Raw genomic sequence first — 27,601 nt, 5'->3', positions numbered from 1 at the left:
GCATTGAGTCCCCTTGGATCCAACGAGGGCGCTCCAAAATATGATCTAAAATGGATTTTAAAAACTTGACTGCCCTTATTAGTCCTGGAAGTACTGTGAGTCACGTTTGTAAATTTGTCTTTTTAATTTGAAACCAGTCAACCATTAACATTTGCAAACTCCACCATGCCTCCCTAGAGTGTTCTCGTGAAGATATTAAGCTACATTCCATCGCTTTACCGCAAGTAAAAGCCTGCTTTAATCCGGCCATCCGGAGTCAGTGTCCGACTGTAATGGGCTCTACTGAAACACGCACTATGGCGGAGGTTTAAATACATTTAAAAAAACAGTTTTCCTCATGCAAGACATACATTTAGAAAAAAGGTTGAGTTTAAGTTATGAGAAACATCTTTATTGGTCACAGCATAAAATAGGTGAAAAAACAGTCATAAAAATTAAAGTGACTCTGAGGATTGTCCGGTCTCTACGTGGCTTTTTGTCACACTTGGCCGACGATGTCTTTGTAGATTATGGGCTGTCGGCTGCGTGACTTCAGGAGAGCAGCAAAGTGGTAAAGATCTGTGTCGATCTCATTGATGCCAGAGTAAGACTGGTGGAAAAAGGGGACTTTGGGCGTGGATGCCACAACTGGACAGGACAGACGTTTTGGGGCATTTGCAGTTCTGCTAATGTGATCCGGGTCTGTAGATCTCATCTTCACCCTGTCCTCCACGCTCTTGGAAAACCCAGCCAGTTTCCTTCTGACGTTGACAAAGAAACCCCCTCCCTGTCTACTTCTTGAACTTTGTTTCACCTCGGTGGGCTCGGGACAATCTGGCAAGTCCATCCAGTTCTGTATGAGGTCTGCAAAGCTGTTGTCACCCAGCACCAGAGGCTGGCGGTTGCGTCCTCTGGTCAACAAAGAGTTGGTCCAGTCCTCCGGGTCGCTGACCTCAAACGACGTCCACCTCTCCAGGCAAGCGTCGGACGTGGATTTGGGTCGGATGCGCCCGCTCGGTGCTCTGTTTGTGCGCAGGCAGGCCGAAGATGACACCCGCACATTGCGGGTCCTCCTGAGAACCACCCCTTCATCCTGCCACGACGCCTCAGAGTAACCCGAATCAAACTCTAAACTTTTCTGACTGCTGGGGGACTCCAGCCGGCAGCTGGAGTTGTCCTCGTCCTCCTCCAGGTGACTCGCCAGGCAGCACGCCGAGTCGTACGTGCTGGCCGTGCTGGCGTCGGACGTCCGCAGGCGTGCGCGATGCTCCCGCTGCAGTGCTCGCTGCTGACAGGCACGTGCCAAAGCAGCGCGGTGCACTAAAGCTGGGAGTTGGGTGCTGAGGGGGCGTCGGGCAGCGGGGCAGGCTTTACGTAGATGTTTCAGGTCTTGCAGTGACCTCATCATGTACTGCATCTGCTCCCGCAAGCAGTCGCAGAGCTGAGGATAAAAGAGACAGAGAGTCAGACACAAGTTGTCGATATATCGCACGCTGCGGCACATCAGTGGGGTAGAGGACGAACCATTTCTGAGCTTTTTTTTTTGGTGGATTGCTGCAGAACGCAGCTAATAATAAGAGTCGAATAAATGCAGAGCTCGTGGGCACGCTCAGGCTTGTCAGTTTCAACCCATGAAAGACTGTTTTGAACGTCAAAGGCCCGGCGACTTGCTGAAAACACGTCAACTATGGACTGATTTCAACACAAAGCAAATAGATGTCAGTTAATTCACTCGCCCACACCAGGAACATTAGTGAACGCCCTGTTTTCATTGACTCGGGCGTGATTCAGTTGAAAACCCAGACAGATATTATTACAGGAAGAGCTGTATTAATGTCCAACTATTTATCTACATCCATACAACTGCAGCAGCAAAGTAAAAACATCTGTAGTATCTCGAGCGGTAGCTGGGGACTTATGGATCTAGATTCAGGTACAGGGGTCCTGCCTCTTTAAGGCTGCAGTGGGGTTTGCCTTTGAAATTCACCAGTGAAACAGTGAGGAATATAATACTGCTGTTTCCTCTCCGACTCACTGTACTGATTGGTCGGAATCAGCCAGTGAGCAGCAGTGGCTCACTCTCAAACTCAAACGGGGCATAAGGGATCATGTGACAGTGAGAGATGAAGGGTAGACGTGAAGCAAAAGAAGAAAGATGAGGTCCCGCGTTCTGTGTAAAGACAGTCTAGCCCATTTGGATCTCTCAATACTGCATGGATTTAAGTTTATATATATATAGATATATTAGCCATACTAAAGAAAATGTTACAAAGCAGAGATGGGACCACAGGATACAAGTTCATAAAAAGAGGTCACATTCAACACAAGCCAACATAACAAATGACCTCTCTGCTCTGAGTCTACACAACTAGTCGTATTTGACCCTGCTGCAAGACCTTCTGCCCCCATCGGCTCTGCATCATAACTCTGTGAGATGTTGCAAGAACTTGAGAAAGTACCAAAAGGTAACTTACGCTATTATACAGTCTTTAATTGAAAGAAAGTGAACTGCTCACGACAAGCAGTGAATGTGCGTTAGATGCCTCCACATGTTGCAGAATCAACCAATAACGCTGTTGAGTAGCCACAAACTCACACTGAGGAGCATCACTGACCACGGATCACGGACTCTAAACTGGTTATTTATTTATTTATTTATTTATCATTTTTGAATCGATGTAAGCACATGTTTGTGTCCGCTGTCGGAAATATGAGCAAGAAAAAGATTATCGAGAGGAAACTACTCACCATCTCTTCTCTCATCTGAAAAACTCCTGCAAGAAAAACAGTAAAACCCCGTTTTAAAACCAGAAAACAAATGAGAAAAGCGCAGACAAAACAAACTCACGCACTCACGTCTAATGTGGCGGGTTCCGTCCACGGGGGGAAGTGTCCCGGGATCGTTGTGAGGACACCGAGGGCTGCTCCGTCAGCGGGAGGCAGATGTGCGCTGAGAGAAACGTCCGTCCGCGCCTCTCCCTTTTTTACAGCTGGTCGCAGCCTCTCGCGTCCGAATGAGCCAATCAAAACGCAGGAATCTACCGCGAGGCATTTACAAGCCCACCTCTGCTCGCGGACCTACACAACTGCAAGAGGTGCAAAGAAAAGCCAACGCTTCTTCATTAAGGCACCAGTTGGGTGGACAAAGTGTCTTCTTTTCCCCTTCTCGCCCAATTCTTGATACACTCGCATTTGGATGATTAGACGATCTTTGACTTCCAATCTGCTTCAAAGCGTCTTTTCACAGTCATAGAGAATGCCTCTGGTGGCCCTTTTGATCCGTTGTGTCTTGAAACTGAAATGTTTGAATCTGTCCATTATTTTATTTATTGCACAATGATGTATATTTATTGTTGAAGTTCCAATTACTCAATGTATTATTGATTTGCTCTATAAAATTTACAGAAAATATTAAAGACAACTTGCTGACGAAAGCACATCTTCCCAACAATCTAAATACATTGGATTTACCAGATTAATAATCAACAATAAAAGCATGCCCAAAATGCTTGTACCAGTGGATGTGGGCTATATCTTCTTCATCAATTGCCCCACTTTTGTGAACGTTACCATCAATTAATAGTTTCAGTTTAAGTATTTTGGTTTTGAGTGGGGAGTCAAAACTTGTGTAAATGCAGGCAAGACATTTTCTTTAAGTATTTTTTTTGCAGGGTTCTTTTAAAGTCACATTAAAAAAATATCCAAACCATTGCACTACGTCTTTGGCTCCTTATAATTCTAGTGGATAGCCTCCCCCACTGGGGGCTCATTGCTAGTCATTGAATTAACCAAAGTAAAATACTTATGTGTAAATGGGATCATCTGCCCAGTAATTGGGCATTGAGGTGTAACCCTGACAGTCGTTCGGCACTCAACCTTTGCTTTCACAATATTCAAATGACCTGTTGGCTGCCAATGCATATCTGATGGGCTGGCAGGAATGCATCTGTTCATTCCTATTGGGGGTCAATCCAGAGCCGATGCTCCACTGTTCACGTGCAGATTTGGGGGGGTCAATCCAGAGCTGATGCTCCACTGTTCACGTGCAGATTTGTCTCCACAGTAAGTCCAACATTAACATACTGGTACTTACGGCATGCCCAAACCTGCGGGACCACCTGGACCCAACACAGGCATTGTGTTCTCATTTGACTTTTACAGGTAGGCTTTAAGTCATTTTCCTATTTTATTACTGTATAATCCTGATACATATGTTTACCTACAGCTTCAAAATGCACTGCACACACTGATGTTGGAGTTTGAAATGAGCCATTTGAAATGGTAAAGGTTCCTGAGAACTCTGAGCTTCACTTATATTGATATTATGTCACATACAGACAATTATACCAGAACATATACTACATCATGTATTTAGTCATTAAACAGGCCGTTTATGGAACTGAAAAATAAAGATTTGTATTCAAGTCCTACTTTATCTTGAGAATTGTGCTGCTTCGACTCCCCAATATATAATTATGTCCCTAATGAACATAACTATTTAATGAGTTGGTACTTGAACACAATCCATTACTTATCAATGTAATACCTGATGTTTTCTGTTGACATTGCAGTTGTAAGTATGTCAGTGGTACAGTTGAATAGTGCTGAGCCCTCAGACAAACAGTATTTTCCTCTCTATAGTGTTCAGCCCTACAGCTATCCGTATTTGACTAAAATTCATCAGGATGAGGTTTTATAGCATTTGATTTTTCTTTCACTTAGTTTTTCATTTCTGGCTTAAAAATACTCATTTTCCCCCACATATCTCACAGTTTGAATGCATCAATAGTTCAACGTCTGTGTCAGAGATTGCTTAAACAAGTCAAACAATCTTACTTTGAAATATGTATCTAACTGAACACAACAGAATCATTTCCATTCCTGCTGGTGTGTATACACTAAAATGTTTTGTGCCTCTGAGGCCGATTGACAGAGTTGGACTGATGGAGGATCTGCAGTGCCCTCTAGAGAAAGCACTGCTGAGGAGTTTAAGAGACAATTCATTTAAATCAAGTGAGGTTTTGTTCCTCAACTCTTTTTCTGTGCCTGCCTTGATAAAGTAGAACTATTGGTTGGCTGTGCAGCGATTCACAGTGTGTGTATTCACCCTCTCTTTAAGGTGAGCAGAACTCTATGTAATCTGATAAAGCACAAAAAAACACAAAATGAGTTAAACAGGCTTTATTTGTTCTCTGTTAAAGAGCTGATTCAGTCAAGGTTGATTCAATTCTCTGAAGTGACCCTCAGTTTTTTTTTCTACGAGATGATAGTTGTTCCACATATAGCAGGTACATTTATTTTTTTTATTGGTTATTTCGCACAAATACACCGTTTACACCACAATTCTCATACAATGTATTGTTGCAGAATGAAATCTCAGTGATATGAGCCTAACAGTACCACTGTTCAGTGACTGAAGAAACACTGTCAATGAAAAAATGTGCAGAGTAACTGAGCATCCTTATAGAAAACCTCACCTATATGCATGCAGTAGTGTTTAACACCATGTGCCAACATTTCTCCAAGGCTCTTCTGAGTCAAAGCATTTCCCCCAGCAGAACACTGAAAGGTCCACACTTATTTCCATCTTTAAGAAATGAGGATTTATTTGTTTTGCTTGGAGAAGTCAGTCCATGCACAAGAAAAGCTCCTAGATCCAGTGATAGTTTTATTTTTATTTTTAATATGAGCATCGTTGATTAGCCCTCTAACATTTTGTAAATGCGTCTCACCAAGGGTTTGTTAACACTATAAAATTATATTGAAATGAGAATAAAATTACATTTCAACCCTATTGACCATCCTACTGAGAGGGTCTTTATGTCCCAGCCCCAAAGTGGATGAGGACGCGTCTAACAGCCATGTGTCTCTCACACTCGCTGACAACAATAATGTTTTCAACAAACTCAGAATTAGACTACTGCAGGTAAAGGGAGTAAAGTACAGCTGTCCATCTGGACAACCAGGTGGTGACTAGATATCCTAACTCAATAGAGTGGTGGGCACAGTTCTAATTAGGACATATTTAAAAGGCTCCACTTGTTAAAGAAAAAAGAAAAGCATTCCAGAAGGAAAAACTGAGCTGAATGAGACTGAATGGGTCTTGGTCTTAGTGCATGGAGTACTTAACCAGACCACTGGGTGGGGCCGTCAGCCTGTTTAAACAAGTGTCTCTTAGTGACTTGTGTTGTCTGCATACAACTGAATCCTCATAACAAATATGTAAAAAAATATAGTGTTTTAAAAGCAAGATGATCTAACTTTTGATAGAAGAAATAACATCTGGGATCAATGTCTACCCTCACACTTTTTGCTTTTGCCTTATATGTCCAGAAGCTTAAGGTATCGTGTTAATATTCCACTATATTTCATAATTTACCACAATCTCATTATGTCACTGTGTTAAAAGGTATGATTATGCAATCAAACTAAACGTGTGTAAAATCTAATCCAATAATACGAAAAGTCACAATTTAGATAGGAAAAATAATGTGCACGAGTCAGGTGATCTCTACTTTTATTTAAATTAAATCATAAAAGACTTTTTAAAGCATTTGAATATTTACCAAAAACACTAAAAAATTTCTGAATTAGATTTTCGTCTCTCATTAATAATCACTGTATATCCATAGGTGCTAGGCAGAAAAAGCAAGAAAAATATAGGCGCACAGCAGGTCAAACATACTGAAAGCATATCTAGGAATCGGTTGTAAACAGAAGTCAAGGCACAAACATACTGCAACAGACATGGAAATGGTACTATAAAAAGTGACAGAATGTTAGGTACACACATACTTTAAATATCAGTTAGGTTTTTACCATAATTTTCCCCCTGCAAGTGAAGCGCTTTTTTTTTTTTTTTCTCAATGTTTTAAGATTTTTTTTTTAGCATTTTATAGGAATGTTAGATCATTTGTGCAGATTACAGAGCTAATATTTGACATGTTGAGTCATGCAGAACAATACACAGTTTGGCTATGAATGACGAACTTAAGTAAACATTATCTTAAAAAAAGAAAAGAAAAGCACAATCCTTTATCAATCCTATTTTATGACCATGTCGGTGTCTAATATCTTAAAAAATAAGCTTCATGTGATTAAAAGTTGAATAATTTGCACATCAGAATTTCTAAAAGTAAAATGAATGCATTTATATAAAAACTTTTCCTTTGCTTCCTCTAGTAATTGAAAATAAAGACAAAAAAGACGGGAAAAAAACAATAATAAATGTTGATTTTTGTGGTAATAACCCAAAGAGTTAACGATAAGATCAACTGGATCAGCATTTACTGAATTTCTGCGAGGCTCGTCGGGTTTTCAGTCTATTAGGTGTCTTTATAAAAAGCAGATAGTAGCAGAAATCGTGGTTGGCCAATGCAGTCATTCATGATGTGTGTCTATTCCCCCTATCTTTATGGTCATCACAACTCTTCAAGTAATCTAAAAAAAAGCACAAAAAAACACAGAATTAGTCATTTCAAAAACGCTTCACTTTGAGGCCTGCGAGAGCTGAATCACTCGCGTCCGATTGTCATTCTGAACTCACCTAGACTCTCTCACACACGTCCTTAGAAGAGGCCACAGTCCTTCAGGTTGTTCTTGATGATGACGTCAGTGACGGCATCGAACACAAACTGCACGTTTTTGGTGTCGGTGGCACAGGTGAAGTGGGTGTAGATTTCCTTGGTGTCCTTCTTCTTGTTCAGGTCCTCGAATTTGGTCTGGATGTAAGCCTGGGCCTCCTCGTACTTGTTAGGGCCTGAGAGGGAGAGAGTGTTACGAGAGCTCTGCATCAAGCAGTTTGGCTGTCACACTTTCATAAGCCTCTCTTGTATCATCAGAAAATCTCACACACACACACACACACTACGTAGTTTTGAGTTTGAGAACCCGGTCAAACAAGACTCGCCGAAGCTCTGAAAATATTTTAAAACTTTTAAAGAGCCTTCCAAATGCCAAAAACCTTGATGAAATACTTCAATGATTTTGGAAATACAGCACTAATGAACAACCTTAGAGGTTTTTAAAGATTGGTGGACAGTAGTTTTTTCAGGATAACGGGTGATTGCGTCTTTGGATTGAATATAGCGACTTTGCCGTCACAACAAAAAAAGAAGTGAAGAATGTGGAAGTTTCACACCCCATTTCTCCAATGTTTTACTTGTTTTAAATAACTGAAACACAGAAGGTTTGCTCAATCAGTTGGTCGTGTGCTGTGGTCGACGCGCTGTCCGACTGTACCGGAGTACTCAGGGAAGCAGATGGTCAGAGGGCTCTGGGCGATCTTCTCCTCGAACAGGTCCTTCTTGTTGAGGAACAGGATGATGGACGTCTCTGTGAACCACTTGTTGTTGCAGATGGAGTCAAAGAGCTTCATGCTCTCGTGCATCCGGTTCTGGGTGGTACGGGCGCAAATGTGGAGTAAAAAGATTATTAAAGAGCACAAGGAGGAAATTAGTTCACTGAAATCCAACCTCTCCTCCCCTCCTCATTTGGTCACATCATGCCAATGGGCTCTACTGCAAAACATAACTTGTAAAATGTTTTTTTTCTTTTTTTTTTCTAAGCTTAACTCACCATCTCTTCATCCTCAGCCAGGACAAGGTCGTAAGCGCTCATGGCTACACAGAAGATGATGGCTGTGACTCCCTCGAAGCAGTGGATCCACTTCTTCCTTTCTGACCGCTGGCCTCCAACATCAAACATCCTGCACACACACAAACACACACACACACACACACAGTATAAAGATCCCGTTTCAATAGGAGGGCGGATGGGACAGGAGAATCGACACTTTTCCATGCCGACATCTCCCTCGGAAATGAGTTGTGCCCTCTCCCTGTCCACATGGAGAATACACGCCTCTGTCCTCGTCTCCTAAGGCCAGGCTGTTCTGCTCCTCATTTTTCCTGCCATTGGTTGGCATTTTGGTTCAGTGCAGTTGCTGTGGTAACAGGCGGCCTCAAGGCAGGTTGAGGCCCGGCAGCGGCAGGTTTTTCACTAAGCTGCTACATGCCTTATTCATGAAGATGGAGGGCAGCTCGATGGACGAGGGAGGATGCTCATCTGGGCGCTGCCACGCTGAAGATTTTCTCCATCTCACATTAAGAGAAAGCTTTTCAGCAAGGTTTTATCATTTGGGCCATCGCAGAGAGAGACATGTATTCTTCCGGCTAAGCAGTCTTCACTTTGCAGAATAGCGCTCATAAAAGCAGAACTTTGACTCCTACAGACGGCCAGCTTTAAGATGAGTAAGCAGAGCTCGTTAAAACGGTGACACGGTGACACAGTGAAGACCATTCGCCTCAACAGTGCTTTCATCTTCACCAATGCTTACGTAGGATAATATATCACGGCAGCTCAGCACTAAAGAGCGGCTTGAGGTAAACATGTGCTAGTTGGGTTTGGTGAAACTGTCTTCCGAAGAGAAATACGATAAATCCAGACACAAATATTGATACGAGTCATAGTGCTGCGATAAGCACTTAATAAACGTTTCTTCTTCTATGTGTGCAGTCTCAAATAAACCAGCATTAAGTGGGACAAGTTGGGTTTAAGATCTTAATCCTTTTCCTTTGGGGACTTATTGAATTTCAAAAAAGAAAAAAGAAAAAAACATTGTGCATGGCAAACACAAAGAACACACCGAGTGCGACCATAAATCAATCGGTCTTAAGATTACAAAATTGATCATTAGCAGCAGCAGCTCAGATTTTCACAAGATTTGATAGCTTTCTGATAACGTTTTGAGTTAATATCTTCAGTTAAAAGAGTAATGCATTGAGGACGTGTTGGAGTTCAAAAACAGTTTCCCTGCCTTCGTAATGACAAAATATTTCATCCAGCAAAAAAATACGAAATGTTGGCAAACTTCAGGTGGTGAGTTTGGGCCTAATTTACACATGAACACTGGAGGCATCCCTCTAATCTGTGATGATGATCTACAAAAGGAGCGGAATTAAATGTATGTCCTTGCTTTGTGAAATACCTTTTTATTTCATGGAAATATAAGCAGAAGCAGTTCAGTAAATTAGTGGGATATAACCTTTGCCGAGTAAAAAAAAAAAAAAAAACTTTAAAGGGTGGGGGTCTTACTTGAAGTGCAGGTCCTTGAAGGTGAAATGCGTTTCCACGATGCCAGTGGTCTTCACTCGGGTCCGCAGCACGTCCTGCTGTGTGGGGATGTAATCCGGCTTGCCTATCCTCTCCATGTCATTTAGGTAGCTGATGGAAACACGGACAAAAACATCAATAAATAAATACATATAAATAAATCACAATCCTCTCACAGCTAGAAAGAGAGCTCAAAGCGTCGGGGTTGTTTCGGTTGGTGATATAGGAAAACGTATGCTGCAAGTTGTGCACGGTAAGAAGCACTCTGCCCGAGGGACAGCGATGTCTTTTCATATGCTCAGTGACATTTGTTTAAGTCGCCTGATGAACTACGGCAGTCAGGGAAAAGCAGGCGATTCACTGCCAAACTCCTGGCCTTCAATGTAATGTGTTGTTTGACAATATTTTCAGATTTCCTGATAAAATTACTAAATACAAGACACACAATCAACCTTTACATATACATAAGAGAAAGAGAGACACAATAACCCAAATGTATTCTAAGTAATTCTTTCAGCACAATATTCAACTGCACAAAGAGAGAATGTTGCTGGATGTAATCCTCTGCAAGCTGGTGTAGATATAAGAGCCTCCGCAACACGACTCCTCGCCGCGTGTCTGACAGTTGAATCATTACCCGGCTCCCTACGGAGAGAGAGGTTTGGGCTGCGTTTTGTAGTCCACACATCAGATATTGTAGCACTGCTTGATTTGGCCCAGGGTTTATAGGCCTGGAAGATTAATTGGATTTGGTCTGCTTACACTCTAATTAAAAAGAGGTACAGTGGGACAATGATGGCGGTTTTGTAAGATTTTTAAACCACTTATCCACTGAATGTTTATTTTGGTCACAGAGAGAAAACCTTGTAGAGACCTGACATGGAGACGTCGCTGACTTACTGAGTGTAAGAAGAGACCATTTCATTTTTACACATCCAGGCGTGTGAAAAATGGCTGATTAATTCGTTAGTTTCAGAGGCACATTACACGTCCCTTTCCATCAAACCAGTGAGGGAGAAGAGAGGGTTTCTCTGTCAACGTGAACTTTGCAATCTCTCCCGTTCTGTAACCTCCGCTTCCTTTCTCCGGCTCTCAGCAGGTGCTCTTGACATGGATTATGGTCTAGTACCAGACTCTATTACTACCTCCCCTTCAGCAACAGCGCTCCAAATGTCACGATGAACCACCGGATACAGTCCACTCTCCCAGCCTGTCAGCGGTATGCTTCCAGGTCCCTTCAGCTTTAACCAGAGTGCTGATGCAGAGATGGAGTCCAGATCACAGTGGCTAACACAAACATAGAACAATATTCCTCCCCATCTAAGTTGAATGAAGCCGAGGCTGCAAAGTGCATCATAACAAGTCGCCCGTAGTGCTCAGAAAGGATCTTTCTATTTAGGTTCCTTCGTTGTTGCAGGTTGAGGCAAAAAGAAATGGCTTCACCATTAATAAGCTGCTCTCTACTCGTCTCCACAAACTGCAACGATGCTGAGAAATGTATTTTTAAAAAGATGAGAAATGTTTAAATAGACTTTTAAACTACTAAAGCAAGCATGACTAGTAGTGCTGGTAGTAATATATCTGGTCACCAAGGTTTTTAGTGTACAATAATTCATATTTTATCTTGAATGCTAGTGTAACTTTTTGGACAAGATTGAGTTCTTAATATTTGTATTTATGATTTAAACATACAAATAAATGCACCACTGTGGTAGGAATAAGAGTGCAATACATCTTCTTGATTTATTCTTTTGACCTCAGAACTGATACTGACTGAATGCAAAAGGAAACAAGGCAGGAAACGGAACAAACTGAAGAAACACTTCAAATTTAAAGTGAAATGTTCAGTAATATGTTGATAAGAGTCAACTCAATGTTGTCAATTTAAAATATTTAATTAATCAAGTCAAACATTCTGTGGCTTCTGGTACCTTTGTGTGGTTATTCTTCAATTTTAACCTATGGACCCGTGTCCAAGGGTTTATTTGGATTACACTTGATCTATCGGCTCCTGTGTCATTTGTGTTGAATGCACTCACTAAGCTGCAGAGTCATTGAGCTGGTACTCTCTGGCCCGTGTGAAGCAGCTCTGGACGCCGCCGTCAGCCCACAGTCGTTGGATGACGTTGGACAGATCTTCTGGCAGCATGCCCTGCTCTTCTGCTGCTGCTGACAGGGCAAACAGCTGGCGGGCATCGTCCTGACAAGAATAGACAAAAAACAACAGACCTCCATTAAAATGAACGTTTAATACATGCCATGTATATAGCCTATTTCTCAATTTCCGAGCGTCATGAGTAAATATTGGGTATTTGAAAAGTAATCAGCATTAACAAGGAAAACAAAACTAGTATATAGCTGTAACCTGATTGTGTTGTTTGTAACTAGTCCAAAACACCTCTCCGCTTTCCTTAGGAATTGTAGCAAAGAGCTACTACCAACGGAAAACATTTGTGGGTAGAAAGAAAGACCGCACCACTCTTTTGTGCGTTGGGTAATTTGAAGTTCCTGCAGCGTTATGCACTCCATATAAATCATGAATAACTAAATAAAGTAAACCTAAGAGTGAGGAATATTATGACCAGAAAGTGATCATCCTTCACTGGCACTGGGACTCAAACTGGGCATTGAAATGAATCCATCTATCAAGGCACAAGGGCATTAAAAAATGGAATTAAGCCCAATAATGTTTACATCAATAGCATTTACTTGCCCGACTTAGTTTTTACTCTGTGAGGAGAAGATGGGAATCCTTGTCACCACTCCCACCCTTTTTTTTTGACACTGGACAAGGGCAAGAGAGCAGACTTCCAAGTATTAGTTAACCATTGTCTGACCCTCCACTCTACCCCAGCTGTAGGTCAGAGTAAGTAAGCGGCCCTTTACCGTGTTTCACGTGGAAGTAATCAAAATCCTGTGACAAACACAAGCAGCCCTAAGTGGACGTTAGGAGACCAGAACGCAGAACACCGTGGCTTTGCAATTTTTCTCTTCATTGCCTTTTTCCCTCCTGTCAATGATTTCTTTCCCAGGGGGACATGAAGTGTATATTCAATCCAACATATAATCATACATTCTCATTGACCTTATCAAAAAGCCTTTAGTTAACCTGATTATTCTTATGATACAGTTATGACAACATCAGCAAACACTGATGTGAAAACAGTGGACAGCGGTTCATGGAAGAATTGATACACACGCGTCATATCTGGATAGGAACATGCCGTATGCACTGGAGCAACCACTATTTGGTTAACGATAGTGTGTAGCAAGCGATCTGTTAGGCAAACAATAAAAGCAGCTTGTATTAAAAAGAAATATAAAAAAAGATCCGACGAACTAGTTCAGTCCCCCACTCACATTTCAACATATTGCTGAAAGCCGACTGGCTGTGAGAAAAAAAATATTGTCTTTTCAATTGAAATCTGTGAAATGTTCCAGGACACTCAAATAACTTTTGGGTAAGGTGTTACTCAAATAACATAAAAAAACATACTTATCCAACTCTTGTGGAATGAAAGTCAACAGGGGGATGAAGATTTGGAGAAAACAAAGGTATCAAAGGTGTACATCGACAGACCGTTAGCATTAGATTAGAATGATCTGTAATCAAATACATGACATTTGTGAGATAAAATGTCTGTATTTATAAAGTGATTTTCTAATGCATGAATCTTATCTTCCAGTGTGCAAACCATGTATTTTTTTTCCTTTAATGTCTCGCGCACATACATGCAAGGACATAAAATGCATGGTCCTGCTGATTTCCAGACCGTCACATTGGACTCGGTAGAAATTCTTGAGCTGCCTCAAATTGTCAATGCTAGAGCAGAGCAGGCTTTGGTGGAAATTAGTGTAGATGCTATCACTGAGTCGCGTGCCGCTATATTACACTATAATTAATCAGGTTGCCACTAGGTTTTGACCTCTCCTCTAACAGGGGGAACAATATGGCACTTAAAGCTGCCGTATGGCTATTTTTAAGTGTATCTGTAGTATTTTTTCATTACGGGAATATACTTTTTGGTAATATACGTACATACAATTACACTCGCCATCTTGCAGCATTTCAAATTTAATTAAACTTCCACCTTTCTGCTGTGGAAGATTGAGACATTAAATATGTAAAAAGTTTCAGTGTCAAATTTAGAGGCAAACACCTACCGCACGAGTGGCTTCTTCATAGTCAATCTTCAGGTTGCCCATGGCTTTGATGATGGCCATGATGGACTGGATCGTGTTGCTGTAGACAACGGCTCTGTACTGCTTGCACTCCTCTTCTGAGTATCCATCCTCGTGGATAATCCTGAAAACAGAGCCCAGAGGAAAGCAAAAGAAATGATTAGTGTGTCATTTGATTTGTGAAATCACAATGTCATAATGAAACGCAAAAAAATAAAATACTTGCAATAGAAGACATACAATGATGTAAAATATTATTGCTTTTTCCCCCCAGCTTTTGAAGGAGATGTTGTAAAACATTTTGTTATGTTGCAATAAACCTAATAAAAAGTGTCTATTTAATTGATAATGATAATAGTCCTTTAAGTGTGAGATCTCAAAGCACGATACCACTAGATGGGGTAAAGAGAACATTACGAGGTTTTTGTATTCCTCAGCTAAAAGGACAAATATTGACTCGCTCTTGGAGCTGTGAAAAGAGATGTAGAGAAAGATTTGGATAAAAGAGTTTGGGGCTGACGTGCAGAGAAACACACAGAAGCGTCTTGGTCGGTCCGACGCGGCCTGCAGCCCCCCCGGCGCACAGCCAGCATGCTGGTCGGCTGTGTGATGAGCTGAATGGGACCTCGTTAAAATGCAAAGGAGCCCGCGGTGCAACACTGAGAGACAGCCAAGAAGAATGAAAGCCCACAGTGTTTTCCCCACACCCAAACAACACCTCCGATAATATGGGACACAATAATTTGACTGATTTGTGTGTAAAGTGCGTCACAAACTATATATTTGATTTAAAAAACAATTCTATTGCAGACATGTTAGGTTGGCACATTTGGAGAAGGATTAAAGATGTGCCGTATAAATCTGAACACCGTAAATGTAGACATATTTAACTGTATAACGATTGAATGTTTTAATCTGCATCTGAAGTCAGTTCTGTAGCGTATGACTGCATCGTTTTACAAATCATGTCGATATTTAACCAATACATAAATAATGGCTGTCCGAAAACTGAATTTCCCCATTGTGGGACTACTAGAGGAATATCTTATTTTATCTTATCTTACAACCCGATATTTTATGTAACCCGAGATTAGACAAATGTAGATGTAAAAGCAAAGCTTTGTGTTGATGGACATGGCTGTGGCTACATACGGGACACGCTGGGGTCTGGACTAGGAGTGTTAAACTCTTCATCGGTCACATATTGATCTCAATTGGACAGGACAAGTTATTTTGTATTTTACAAATTAAATGGATGACTTTTATACAGTTTTTGTACTTTGAAAAGTAATCTAGTGGGCCAGTTCTGAAGTACATTTTGACACACCTGACCAAAGAAAATATGTTGCCACTCTGAGTTCAGATCAGACATGTTAAATACATTTAATATCATCTTTGCACTGAATCTAACAACCTAATTGTGATTGCGCTGTAAGGACGTTGCAAGCTGCTTCTTCCTTATTTGAATATTAATTGATGCAGAGTTAAAAATACCTTGTAGGTATAGTGTCGACAATGGGTACATTTTCAGTAGAAAACAAATGGATTGTATTAATGTATTCCATTATTAATACCGTCATATCCTGTGACGCTCATATTTTTCTATGCAGAATTATCCTTTTGTCAACCGAGAGGGTTTTTCTTGATTCTTAATAAGAGCTTCAAAACCAGATTAAAAGACAGCCTATAATTATTAGATTCCTGTGACTAAACACATGAATAATGGATCCTTAGTCAGAATTACGAATAGAAAAGTTGCCCTCAAAGTATCTCTGACATCTATTATTTTTCCACTTTACAAAAAAAATATCCTTGCACAAATCTGGGCCTCACGTGGAACTGTTCGTTCCATTTTCAGGTAGCCAGAAGAATTCACCGGTTCTCCTCAAAGAACAAAGGGATGACGGTGGGGTTGTGCTCTAAATATAATGGCCATTTTTAAACATTTGGTTTTAGTTTGTGTGGATGTGCGCTTTTGTTAAGGATGTATCAAAAGAAATAGCATCAAGCGTAGTCTGTTCACCGATATGTCCATTTGAGAGGATTTCTGCAAGATATTCATTCAAGTGCTTCAGTCAGCGTAGCAACACTAAACAGGGAGACCAACGTCGAGTCATCCACTGTGGAAACACACATTTAGCACCATCTTCTCAACCCTGGTGTTGTGGACAAGCAGGGAGTGTTTCAGAGAGAGCGACAAGTGAGCGCGATCAGAAAGGCAGCCGTTGCATTTCTGCTTCACTACGCAGCAATGGGAGATTAGGCAACAAAGTACTAATCTTTGTACTAGAATAGAATTATCACCCTGCCATTTGTCGCTGGTCATGTTAGCTTGAATATACTAAGCCTTTTATTTGATTACCAAACTAAAAACCTTTAGAATAATATGTATTTTCAAACATTCTTCCGTATTAAGTTAGGCAGCTCTTTATCTTCATGGAGCATGTTTTATGGTATTCCTTGCATGCTTTTGCTTTAACCCTCCTCTTGTGTTCGCTTTCTGTTACCATCCCTTATGTTAACGGGTCGGTTTTGACCCGTGTCTTAAATCAGCTGTAAAATACACTAAAAACAATTAGCTATCATCCAATTTGTTTCTCATCTCTTGGTTACCTTGATAGGCTTCCATATCCATGAAAATATTGGTTTTAATATTTTTGGTGTGGGCCTCTGGGCCTTTTTTTGTCAGTATACCCGTCGATTTCAATTAAAAAAAATGGTAAAATGAACCTCAACAGAATCATATAAATAAATCAAAGGTTGTTGTGTTACCTGACTATTACTAAGCACTATTAGAACACATCTCTTAAATAAATTTGTTTTATTTATTTTTCAATTTTAATATTATTAACTATAGTAACATCTATGGTGTTACGGGTCAGTTTCGACCCATATATATTTACTTCAAGAAAAAGGCAAAAAAGTTTTCAGCAATAGAATTTTAATATAAACACAATGAAAAGCAGAACAGGTCATAACACAAAATATAGATTTGCAAGGTCAAACAAACAACAACCAATCCAGCAAATCAAACCAAAATACCAAATCAGAGTAAAAGTCTCTGTGTGCAAGAACATGCATGTGTATGTGTGTGTGTTTAGATGCATGTGTGGCAAAAAGTGACACTTTTAGTGTGTTCTTTGCAGAGATATTTCTTGCACTTGAAGCACAATACGTTTGTCTTTCTGTCCTTACTGCTTGGGCAGACTTGACACCTCTTTCTTTTAGAATCAGGTGGCCTGAGTGGGGTTGTGGCTGTGGCTGTTCTGTTTGGTGTTGAGGCAGGGCTGACTGAGGAGGAAGCTGTTGTGGATGCTTTTTGTGTTGCTGAGGGCGTGGACGGAGTGCAAGGTGAGCTCTGCAGCTGTCTGACCAAGGCGGCAGCGTCTGGGTCTCTGGGCAACTGTTCCCTTCGCTCAATGTGTGGCTTGACAAGTGAATTTCCCAGCTCCTCAAGAAACATTCTCCGCTTGGTTTTTTTGGTTGAGTTCCACCCTTGGTGGATGTGGGTCCACAACACAAATGCGTTACATGCAGACACATCAAGGATGTTGTAAAACACAACCATTGGCCATCTCCTGGTCATTCGCTGGCAAGTGTAGGTGGCAGTCAGCTTGTCCAGGTTGTCCACTCCTCCTTTGTTTTTGTTATAGTCGAGGATGATTGTGGGCTTTTTGTCACTTCCTGATGACACAGCTGCATCTTTGTGAAGAGTCGACTTAAGTATCACATTCCGTTTTCTTTTTGGACAATATGAGACAACAGTGGTGGTGTCTGTAAAAGCAAACTTTGAGGAAAGTGGAGCCCTGTCCTTCACCTGCAAGATTTCAGCAGGTAGCTCAGGTTTATTTTTCTTCACTGTGCCCACCATGGTAAGTTTCCTCCTGAGAAGTTCTTGTCCAAGGTCATAGCTGGTAAAAAAATTGTCACAAGTGATATTGTGACCCTTCAGTCCAGCAGTCATATCGAGGACCACACGTTTTCCTTGGTTCTTCTCGGGGATGCCACTCGCAGCTTTGCCTGTGTAAATCTGTAGATTCCAGGCATAGCTGGTTTTTGCATCGCAGGCTGCCCAGATTTTTATGCCGTACTTCCCTGGCTTACTGGGTATGTATTGCCGGAAGGGGCATTTTCCTCGGAAAGGGACAAGACGTTCATCCACTGTCACCTCTGCCCCTGGGTTGAACATCAGTGGAAGGAGCTGCGTCCATCTCTCCCAGACATCCCTGATGGGGGCAAGCTTGTCAGATCTTGCTCTGGTATCTCTGTTGTCAAATCTGAGGACTCTTGCTATCATGCGAAAGGTCTGAAGTGACATTGTTGCGCGGAAAATATTTCTGCCTGTCGATGCGTCCCAAAGACTATCAGTGGCCTCATTGCAGGATCTGTACACTCCAGCAAGAAGAAGAACACCAATATAGGCATCCAGGTATTCCTCATCAATGTCTTTCCACATGTCGCCCTGGACTTTTTTTCCTTCCAGGTTTGTCATAGCAATGATGACTCTTTTTAGTGACAATGGCATAAATAGCTCAAAACATGTCTTGATGTCACTGACTCTTGTCACAGCAAACCTTGTGATTCCAGGGGTCATTTTGATGACATTTGCAGCAGCTGCCCTGCCATGTTCATCATGAGGTACTGAGCTCCAAAAGATCTTACCATTTTTGGACTTGAATCTTTCAGCAGGAGCAGCTTCACCACCGGTGACCTCCTCATCAGACTCATCAGATGTGTCTGTGTCTTCTGGATGATACTCCACATTGTCTTCCTCCTCAGAAACCTGCTCATCCGTATCGCTATGCTGCTCTGTGTCCTCTCCCTCATTTTCACCAAAAAGGCTATCCAGAACTTGGGTCACTGTAAGTCCTCTTCTCATTTTTGCATGCTGCAAATTGGAGATGTGTACTCTGCAAGTCAAATGACCACTCAAATGAGTGGAATTGATGTAACATGTCTGGACATGCCCGTCTTTGTTTGTTTTGTTTTCGTGCAGGAATACTGGAAAACAAGGCAAAATGAGCATCCCCTAAAGCTCACATGATTGGGAGAGGAGCTGTCTGTCAGTGTTTTGGCTGACAGTTCACTTATGATTTAAGTTTTGGTTCTAATTATTGCTTTATAATCTGACTTTTATAACTGGGTCGAAACCGACCCGAACAACACAAAGGTCATAATTTCAACCAGAGCATTTTATAATTTAGTGAAAAAATTTTTTTTTGTTTTATTTTGTTGATATAGAGGTTCTTGACAAAGTCAAAAAGCCTTGACGCAATAAACTAATTTACGTGTTTTTTAATGCATTTAAAACTTGGAAACGGGTCGGTGCCGACCCGAACACCAGAGGAAGGTTAAAAAGATCAATTGAGAATCCTTACAGTTGGAAGCAAGAATCGTGCGATCCCTCGCTGCTTTTTGAAACCGTCACTTGTTGTGTACTTGTATTACTATTTCTGCAATACTATTTCTGCTCAACATGATAAATGTAAAATAAATCAAACCATAATTCACCAATGTGAAGGAGAAGTTGATGTAGATGCAGTGAAACTCATCTTTGTACAACCGGACCAATGTTACCCGGCCTGCAAACGCTTACCAAAGCCTCATCAGATCAGCGCAGTAACAATGGTGGGCTTTCTTTGTCTGGATTTTTCTGAACTGCATACTTGCTCATACAGGACTGAATAGGCTGGTGCCCAAAATGTAACAAGTTGACCCGCGGTATCTATTGTGCCCCACATTTAGGACAATAGAGCACAGTAAACATGTAAGAAGGCATCTGTACTCTGCCCAGTGACTGAACTCTATCGATTTGGTCAATCACTTAACAGCTGCTTCTTTCCTCCATAATTAAGGTAATCATGCCTGTTAAAGGCCTATTTCAAGCCTGGGCTCTGAGCCGAACAGGGCCAAGCTAACTGGGCCAAACTCATTCATTACTCATATCCACTACCTTAAACATTTTGTTTATCAGACGGGGACATCATGTATACAATATCAACTTGAGTGCAGAGGAGGACATTGCTTGCTTGCGCTTGCTTAACCTACTCTAGAAGATGCCATTTGGTAACTGCTATACTTGAATTTAAATAAGAAATATTCATGAGTTGGCTAATCCAATTAGTAGCATCTTTAATAGTTGAAATGTGCAAAGTGAGCAGTTTTACAGCTTCTGGCTGATCCAACTGACATCAGAACCCTCTCACGTATAGACTTTAGATTATGTGTTCAGTCTCTACTACTATTCATAGTCCATGCTGCTATAATTCTTCATGCTGATAATGAAGTGATGAAAAACCATTGGTATGTAATTATACTAAATAGATTTAATTGTACTGATAAACCATCATTAATTATTATTAGTCAGATATGATGGGAAGAAAAACCAAACAATGAGAAGTCACTCACTTCATCTGCTTCACAATGGTGCTCTTTCCCGACTCTCCAGCACCTGGAAGGAGAACAAAAACAGGCAACTGTTAAAAATACACTCCCTTTGGCCGAGAAATGTAAACAGGCAGCCAGCGAGGCCGTCTCACATCTGGACCCTTGTCTCGCCTTCAGCTCGCCCTGCTTTCTCTTACTGCACTTACAGCTCCGTCATTCTACCTGTCTGAAATCAATACCAAGCTCTCTCAACCTCAAAAGGAACACAAACCGCCCCACCGTCATATTCCCTTCGTGTTATTACGGTACTCTATTTTTATTAACATTTTTGATGGAAGCATCTGAGAGGACACAGAGCTTTTCTTATCCCCAGCTATGCTTTTTCTAAGAGCCTGAGGCCAGAGAGAGCGCATCTGCCACAAGGACTCTAACACACACACACACACGTCTGTGCACTCTCCATTTGTACTTGCCCAGGGTCTTTCTGGGATGACCCTCAAAATACACTACTACGCAGCATGCACATGCACACCAAGGCCTCTGGGTAGGAACGGGCAAAGATAGTTACCGTAGACAGCTGTCAGCCCCTACTCCTTCGTGGAGTATGAGTTCAGGCTGGCTCAGAGAGCAGAACGTGTGGTTCGGCTTAAAATAAAGACCGTCTGAGGGGCTTGTCATCACATACTTTGCTGCGTATTAAGGTTGACCAAATGTGGCCAAAAATGCTACAAAACCCAAAAGGGTGTGAGCATTCAGCTACAGACCCAATGTGATTTTCCCCATTTGACATCCACCTCATGGTTCTGAAGTCCAAACTGTCTGTGCAAATCCCAGTGTCCATCTGCTGTAGAGCCTGTGGGCGATGTGGAGCAGAAGGAGAAGCGAGGGTAACGACGGCCTCTTCCTCCCGCTCTCATAAGCTTGTGTAGGATTTAAGCTGGCTGAAACCATAATATTGGTTTCAAGCCCAAAGGCGATAAAAACAGTGGTCTTTAAAAACTCCACTCACTAAATCCGTGAAACTGTTAGTGTTTTCCCCCAGGTTTACAACTTTAGGAGGGGCGGGGGGCCCTAGTAGTCTGTCCACTACGAGCGCCACGCACGGACACATATCCGCACACGTGTCGGGGCAGAACTGCCTGCGCAAAAATCCCCTGATAAAATAGAAGTGTAAACACTGTGTTACGGCAGCAGATATGAGAGACTGGAACCAAACTCTGCCTCAATATACTTTCTAGACCTGTGATTTCATTACTGACAGTGCAGGGCTAAGCTGGCAAGCATTTCTCTCTCTCACACACACACACACACACACACACACACACACACACACACAGTAAACATGCACTTTGGAGTTTGTCCAGTCTAACAGTTAAGAGATGAGTGGGGAAGTTTGACACATACCTTGGTGCCACTGTTACTTTGGTTAACAAATATGTACCAGCGCTCTTTATTGTATCAAACAACCACACTTAACGTTGTGGTTGACTGGTAAACCTTCCAGCCTTTGCATGTGGATTATGTCTAAAGTTCAAATATAAGAACTTTAAAATAGGGTCCGTGCCTCATCACACGTGAGGGTAACTTTAATCTAACTGAAGAAACAATTGATTTGAGTATTGAGTTGAGCTTTTAGGCAAGCTCCCAAAAATATAAACACTGCATTGCTGTTATCCTTATTATTTACTAAGACAGTTTGCAGAATTCTTTAAGGGCGCACACACTTCTTTTCTGCTATCCATTCTTTAACTGGATGAAACACACACGTTGAGTGGGATAGCTGAGACTGCTGAGAAGTCACAAGGATGCTGTCACTGATGTGATACGTGTGCAAACCTCTCCCGATTGGCCCAATAAGCCTGCAGAGCGCTGTGGGTGGTTCTGTCGGTAGAAGCGGGGGTTGGGAAATCAGAACCTGATGACAGTTGGACTCACACCACTGATCCTGTCGCTATTGCACAACACACTTTGCCCGATCTGCAGCTAATGTTGCATGATCACCACAGCTCCCTTTGGAGAGGGGAAGCTCAGAGCTGCAGCTGAATGAACAGACACACACGTGCACACACACACGCATCGTTTTCACATCCTCTATTCATAATAGTAGGTTCCAAAGATTGTTTGGAAGAAATTGTATGACTTAGCGGTGAACAAGCAGGGCTTTAACCTCCGACCGGGTCCTCTGTGTCTGAGTAGGCCGTAGTCATTATCGGGTCTCACACGGGACCAGAGTATAACTAAACAAATGGCACACTTTGCTTTTGCTTCGTTTTTATCAGCACAAAAAAAACCCCGTACAAACCTATCCCTTCTATATTTAAATTCATCAGACATAAATATGAAATGAAAAACCCATTAATTCCTTTCCAAGAGACAGAGGAATCTGACTGTTTGTGCAGAGCAGGGGATGAAGTAAAGGAAATAGGAAAATAAATAAAGCTCACTGCTTAGCAACTGGGCAGCACGTACACCAATTGTGGCTGTCTTTGTGGTAGAAAAAGAGCCGAGAAAAACTGGCAAAGGGGGAAAATAGAGCACCAGTTCAGTCCCCAATTTCAATTAAATGAGGCCAGTCAGTATACATGTATCACAATCCTTTAACTTCCTAATAAATACCAAAGATTATGAAAATGGAAAAAAATGCTTGTTACGCATCATTTCCCGTTGTGTGTTGGGAAAGAAGGGAGTATTCGTAAGACAATATGCATTACCAGGCGAAAGCGGCGGCAAACTCATAAATCGCCCAGCAGGAAATTGCCTGATTACAAATGGGTTTCTATGACTGGCAGACAAGCAGATCCAACAGGGAGACGGGGCACCAGGGGAGCCCGGTTCAGGATTAAAGGGGCCCAGCTGCGGCAGGACACAGCTTGATCCACGAATACACTTGGAGGTGTCATTAACAGCGAAACCATCCGGTCAGAGGGGAGGCAGGTGAGAGGCAGGTCCTTAATGGACGCATTCCCTACACACATCACATCTGCACATGCAAACAGAAACATTTTAGCACCACAGAGTAAAGAGAGCCTTGTGCATCATTATAACAGGGGGGGGGGGGGGGGGTCTACCTGCTCCCAACAGCAAACCGGTGGTTCTGACGCTAAGCTACAAAAGGACACCAAAACACCTCTGATGGCAAATCCTTGTCTCATTGCCTACAGATGTGAATGCAGATTCTCTCTATAGAGATTAGGGGGAAAGAGAAAAAAAAGGTCCATCAATTTCAGATTGATCATTTTTACATGTAAATGCGAGACCTAGATCCAAATAAGGAATTTGGTGAATTATGATGGAACTGACATGTTCAGAGACAAAAGAAGGACAGAGTTAATTGTGCTTCCCCCTGTTTTGTGTCTGGACTGAGGGACAACAGCTTGAAATGATCGACGTAGTTCCTTGTCCTCCAGCAATGCCTGTGTGTCGCGTGAGCGTTGTGCGGCAACAGCCTAGCCGCGCTTAAAATGCCAACGGATTCAAAACGTCGAGCTCCTGTGGTGTGTTGCTCTGTGTTGATAAATGCAAGTGTGTGAAGCATCCTGGCGGGATCGGGAGCGGCACATAGAGGAAGCAGTGTGATCCCCCTGCTCGCTGAGAACAGGCCCGCTGTTGATGTTGAGGCCTGGACGACTCAAATCAGTGCGGTGGCTCACACTAGTTACTCACATAGCTCCGCCTCCTATCAGTGAGCATGAAAACTGCCCCCAACCGGCCACAGCCAACGGTTTCATGGCGGCTAGTGAGAGAAAAGGCTGGAGGGGAGTAACATCACACTGCAGACGAGAGGAGCATACTGTATGTTCAACTGTGAATCGCTTTCAGGCAAATAGCAACAAAGGGTTGTGGCTAAAGCGTTGTTAAGTAACGCTGGATTTTCCTTGCAGCTTTAGAAAATACAACAACAGCTTTAAAGCCTCATTCCAAGGTATTTTGGTATTTTTGTCATTTAGCCTTTTGATTTTGGCAGTAAGTGCTCAGTAAGAGGTCAACCTAATGAAATCCATTTAGCATAGTCAAAAATCACACGTGTTTGCATTGTTTAAGGCTGCTCCTCCTATGTTCAAAAAAGTCCACTTTGATTCATGCTTTCAGCTTTACTGACGGCCTTAATTCTGGTCTCCATTTGTTTTGAGCCAAAAATTGAGAAAAATGTAGAAAAGGTAAGATAATAAACAGAAAAAGAGAAAGTTGAATATAACATTGGTAAGTGGCAGAACAAAGATATTGTCTTTAGTCAGACTCATCTTTCCACAAAATCTATGATGGAATGTCCCTGTGGTTCTTCCTGTGCTCACTGCAGAGCAGATCTCTTGAATAAATCAATACCTGAACCCTTGACGAAGGGCTGACACATAAATTTCAAATCTGCACTCGCCTTTAAGCTCAACTGAAGACATTAGAGGCAGACACTGGATAACAGGAGGGTTTCAAATCAATATGCGCTTGGATAAACTGAGATTGTCTGCTCTTTAGCACATTTTAATGTGATTTTTCCTGCTTTCTTGGCACTCTGTGGTGGCAGTGTGAGCAAAGCTAGTTTCATTGTTATACAAGGCTTTTCATACCAGGGGGGGGGGGGGGGGGGGATAGTGATGAGGCAGCTGGTGTTAATGCCAAGATGAGAAGCTAAATAAATAAAGGAAACAATGGGAATAGTGGCAGAGAACAAGGGCACAGTGTTAATCAGGGAAAAACAACATCTAAAAACGCTGAGTTGGCAAACTCCAGCCGGCATTAGGATCCAGACATACGAGTCAGCCTCACTGATATCTCAGCCTCAATCATATCTACGCAACGAAATCCACTCCATCACTTATCCATCTCCCAGTCAGTTACTCTTCACTCTATCATCAGATTAATATCCATATCAATCATTTCTCAAATTCTCCCTCCCACTGTTCTCCGACGCCTACACACCAGCCGCGAGGCGGCCCAGTGCCGCCTGTTCCTCTCAGCTACGCACAGAGAAAATGTGCCATTCCAGACTCAAGACCCGAGGTCCCTCTGAGGGACACATGTGCCACTTCCTATTCTCAGATCCAAGCAAGGAGGAAACGGGAGCAGCTTGTTTGAATGCATGTACGCTTGAAGAGAAAACAAGAAGAAGAAGCAGCGTCACATGAACACACAGACAGACGGATGGGTAGAGTGAAGAAGGTGGATGTAAAAACATTTGATGTAATTTCTGACTAAATGACCTCAACAAATTGGAAGCCACAGAAACTATCAATGTTTTCAGTCGTCAGTGGAATGGCTGCAAGGACGAGTTTGGGAAGAGATGTTAAGTCGCAGCGCCATCAGCATGTTCAAACTCAACGAATGATTAACATCGCCAATTCAAGGCATGAAAAATAATGGATGACTAAAAAGAGTATTTTGATTGTGGGACCATAAACAGCAGAGAATCAGTAAATGGTGCTGGAGGCACTACTGGATGTGGCCCTCCTGCAAAGGTCATTGGTAACAGGACGACAATTAGATGGTTAAAGATTAACCGATGTACATCAGAAGATCAGGAGTGGAGAAGGGAGAGAAAGAAAACTTCTAAAATAATCAGAGGGCGTACTGAAAAAGAAAACCCACAATTCCACCCAATTCAATCAATTGAAGTACCTAGTGTCTTTGTGATTCACAGTGTTTGCCTGTATTTCTTTGGTTTTGGATCGCAGGCCATAGGCACGTTATATCATTGTAAATGTTAGACCCGCTACTGGCGGTACACATCGTTACAGGCAAGGATGCTGCATGGACATGGTCCTTTAGTCAGAGCAAGACACAAACATTAGGGTTCGCTGAGGAGACGAAAGGCAAATAAAAGGGGATAACAACACTGAAGTACCGAGGGTGAAATGTGTCTGGGTTAGGGTTTGGTTGATAACGGAGCGTGCGTGTTCTGACATGCCACCACCAGGACCGCTGGAACAAAACGTCTGTCTCCTTATTCCCAGGCAGGGATGTGGGGAGCAAATCCTAACGAAAGGAGTCAGTAGCTGGTTGTGTGTCAGACTGACAGCTCCCTGGTGGTAAGCGTATAGAGATCAACCTCTAACAACTCTACCTAACTACCAGTCTAAGGAGTAGACAAATGCATAACAGTGTCAACATTACATAACAGGGAACCTCCAATCGGAATCAGCAGACGTCTATTAAAAATGCTTCGCTTCGGTGCCTGGAGCCGTAATCACAGCCCACCAGATGGAAGGAATTCATAATTCATGGCGTTTTGGAAAATTATCTGCAGGGATGAAGAAGCGCTGCAGGCTGAGGACTGCTGGAAGCAAGCTTTTTGTGAATGGGCTGGAACGTCTGGGGCCGGCCTCCTCGACTATGGCAACAGACACGCTTGTTTCCCCAAAAAATTAAAACACACACACACACACACACACACACACACACACACACACACACACACACGGTTGGTATGCGGTTTTATGCGATTTACAAATTGTGCTTATGTTTTATGAATGAGCCAAGATGATTTCCTCTGCTGGAAGCCACGAGTCTCTGTCCCAAGCATCCTCTCTCTATTGTGACGCCCATCATTTCAGCAGAGCTCACATCATGTATGAAAATGTAAATCTTTCATTTCATCAGTTGTCACAGTGCCATGACTCAAATGTGCTTACTGTTTTAAACAATTGAAAACAATCAAATATCTTAAATCCATAACTGCGAGCCCCCACCGTCACATGCGGTTCAACAGATTACACAGGAGGCCCCGGCTAATTGAGCCTTGCACTGCAGTTATGTGTCACTCTCATGCTCCACTCACAGGAGGAGCCACTTCACACTCTTCGCACACTCATTATTTCAGCCTCAGCCTCACTTCGAGAAGAAACAAAGCCCATCGTAAGCAAAGAGCTGAGGGTCTCTATCTGGAGAGACGGCTGGCGAAGCTGAACCACGGAAAGGAGAGCCAGCCAGGACACAGCGCCGTCAACCA

At 42.3% G+C, this 27,601-nt stretch overlaps 2 protein-coding genes across 2 annotated transcripts in view; both read right to left on the bottom strand.

The window, feature by feature from the left end:
* Nucleotides 1-369: 369 nt before the first annotated feature.
* Nucleotides 370-2,987, bottom strand: LOC119194197 (PAK4-inhibitor inka1-like). Its single transcript, XM_037448358.2, has 3 exons — nt 2,836-2,987; nt 2,728-2,753; nt 370-1,420 (listed from the first exon to the last, which is right to left on the bottom strand). The coding sequence occupies exons 2-3, from the start codon at nt 2,740-2,742 to the stop codon at nt 479-481; spliced, it is 957 nt and encodes a 318-aa protein (XP_037304255.1). The 5' UTR covers nt 2,743-2,753; nt 2,836-2,987; the 3' UTR covers nt 370-478.
* Nucleotides 2,988-5,145: 2,158 nt separating this feature from the next.
* LOC119229944 (guanine nucleotide-binding protein G(i) subunit alpha-2-like) overlaps nt 5,146-27,601 on the bottom strand; it is a 43,816-nt gene continuing 21,360 nt past the window's right edge. Inside the window, exons 2-9 of the mRNA XM_037490822.2 lie at nt 20,683-20,725; nt 14,257-14,398; nt 12,132-12,292; nt 10,075-10,203; nt 8,557-8,686; nt 8,221-8,374; nt 7,526-7,738; nt 5,146-7,419 (exon numbers count right to left, since the gene is read on the bottom strand). Of these exons, the coding sequence (XP_037346719.1) occupies nt 7,548-7,738; nt 8,221-8,374; nt 8,557-8,686; nt 10,075-10,203; nt 12,132-12,292; nt 14,257-14,398; nt 20,683-20,725 (950 nt within the window). The 3' untranslated portion in view covers nt 5,146-7,419; nt 7,526-7,547. The remainder of the gene's footprint in view (nt 7,420-7,525; nt 7,739-8,220; nt 8,375-8,556; nt 8,687-10,074; nt 10,204-12,131; nt 12,293-14,256; nt 14,399-20,682; nt 20,726-27,601) is intronic.

This window comes from Pungitius pungitius, chromosome 8 (assembly GCF_949316345.1).
Source record: "Pungitius pungitius chromosome 8, fPunPun2.1, whole genome shotgun sequence".
NCBI classification, from domain to species: Eukaryota; Metazoa; Chordata; class Actinopteri; order Perciformes; family Gasterosteidae; genus Pungitius; species Pungitius pungitius.
Note: the sequence above shows the minus strand (reverse complement) of the source record. Positions and strands in the feature narration are given on the sequence as shown.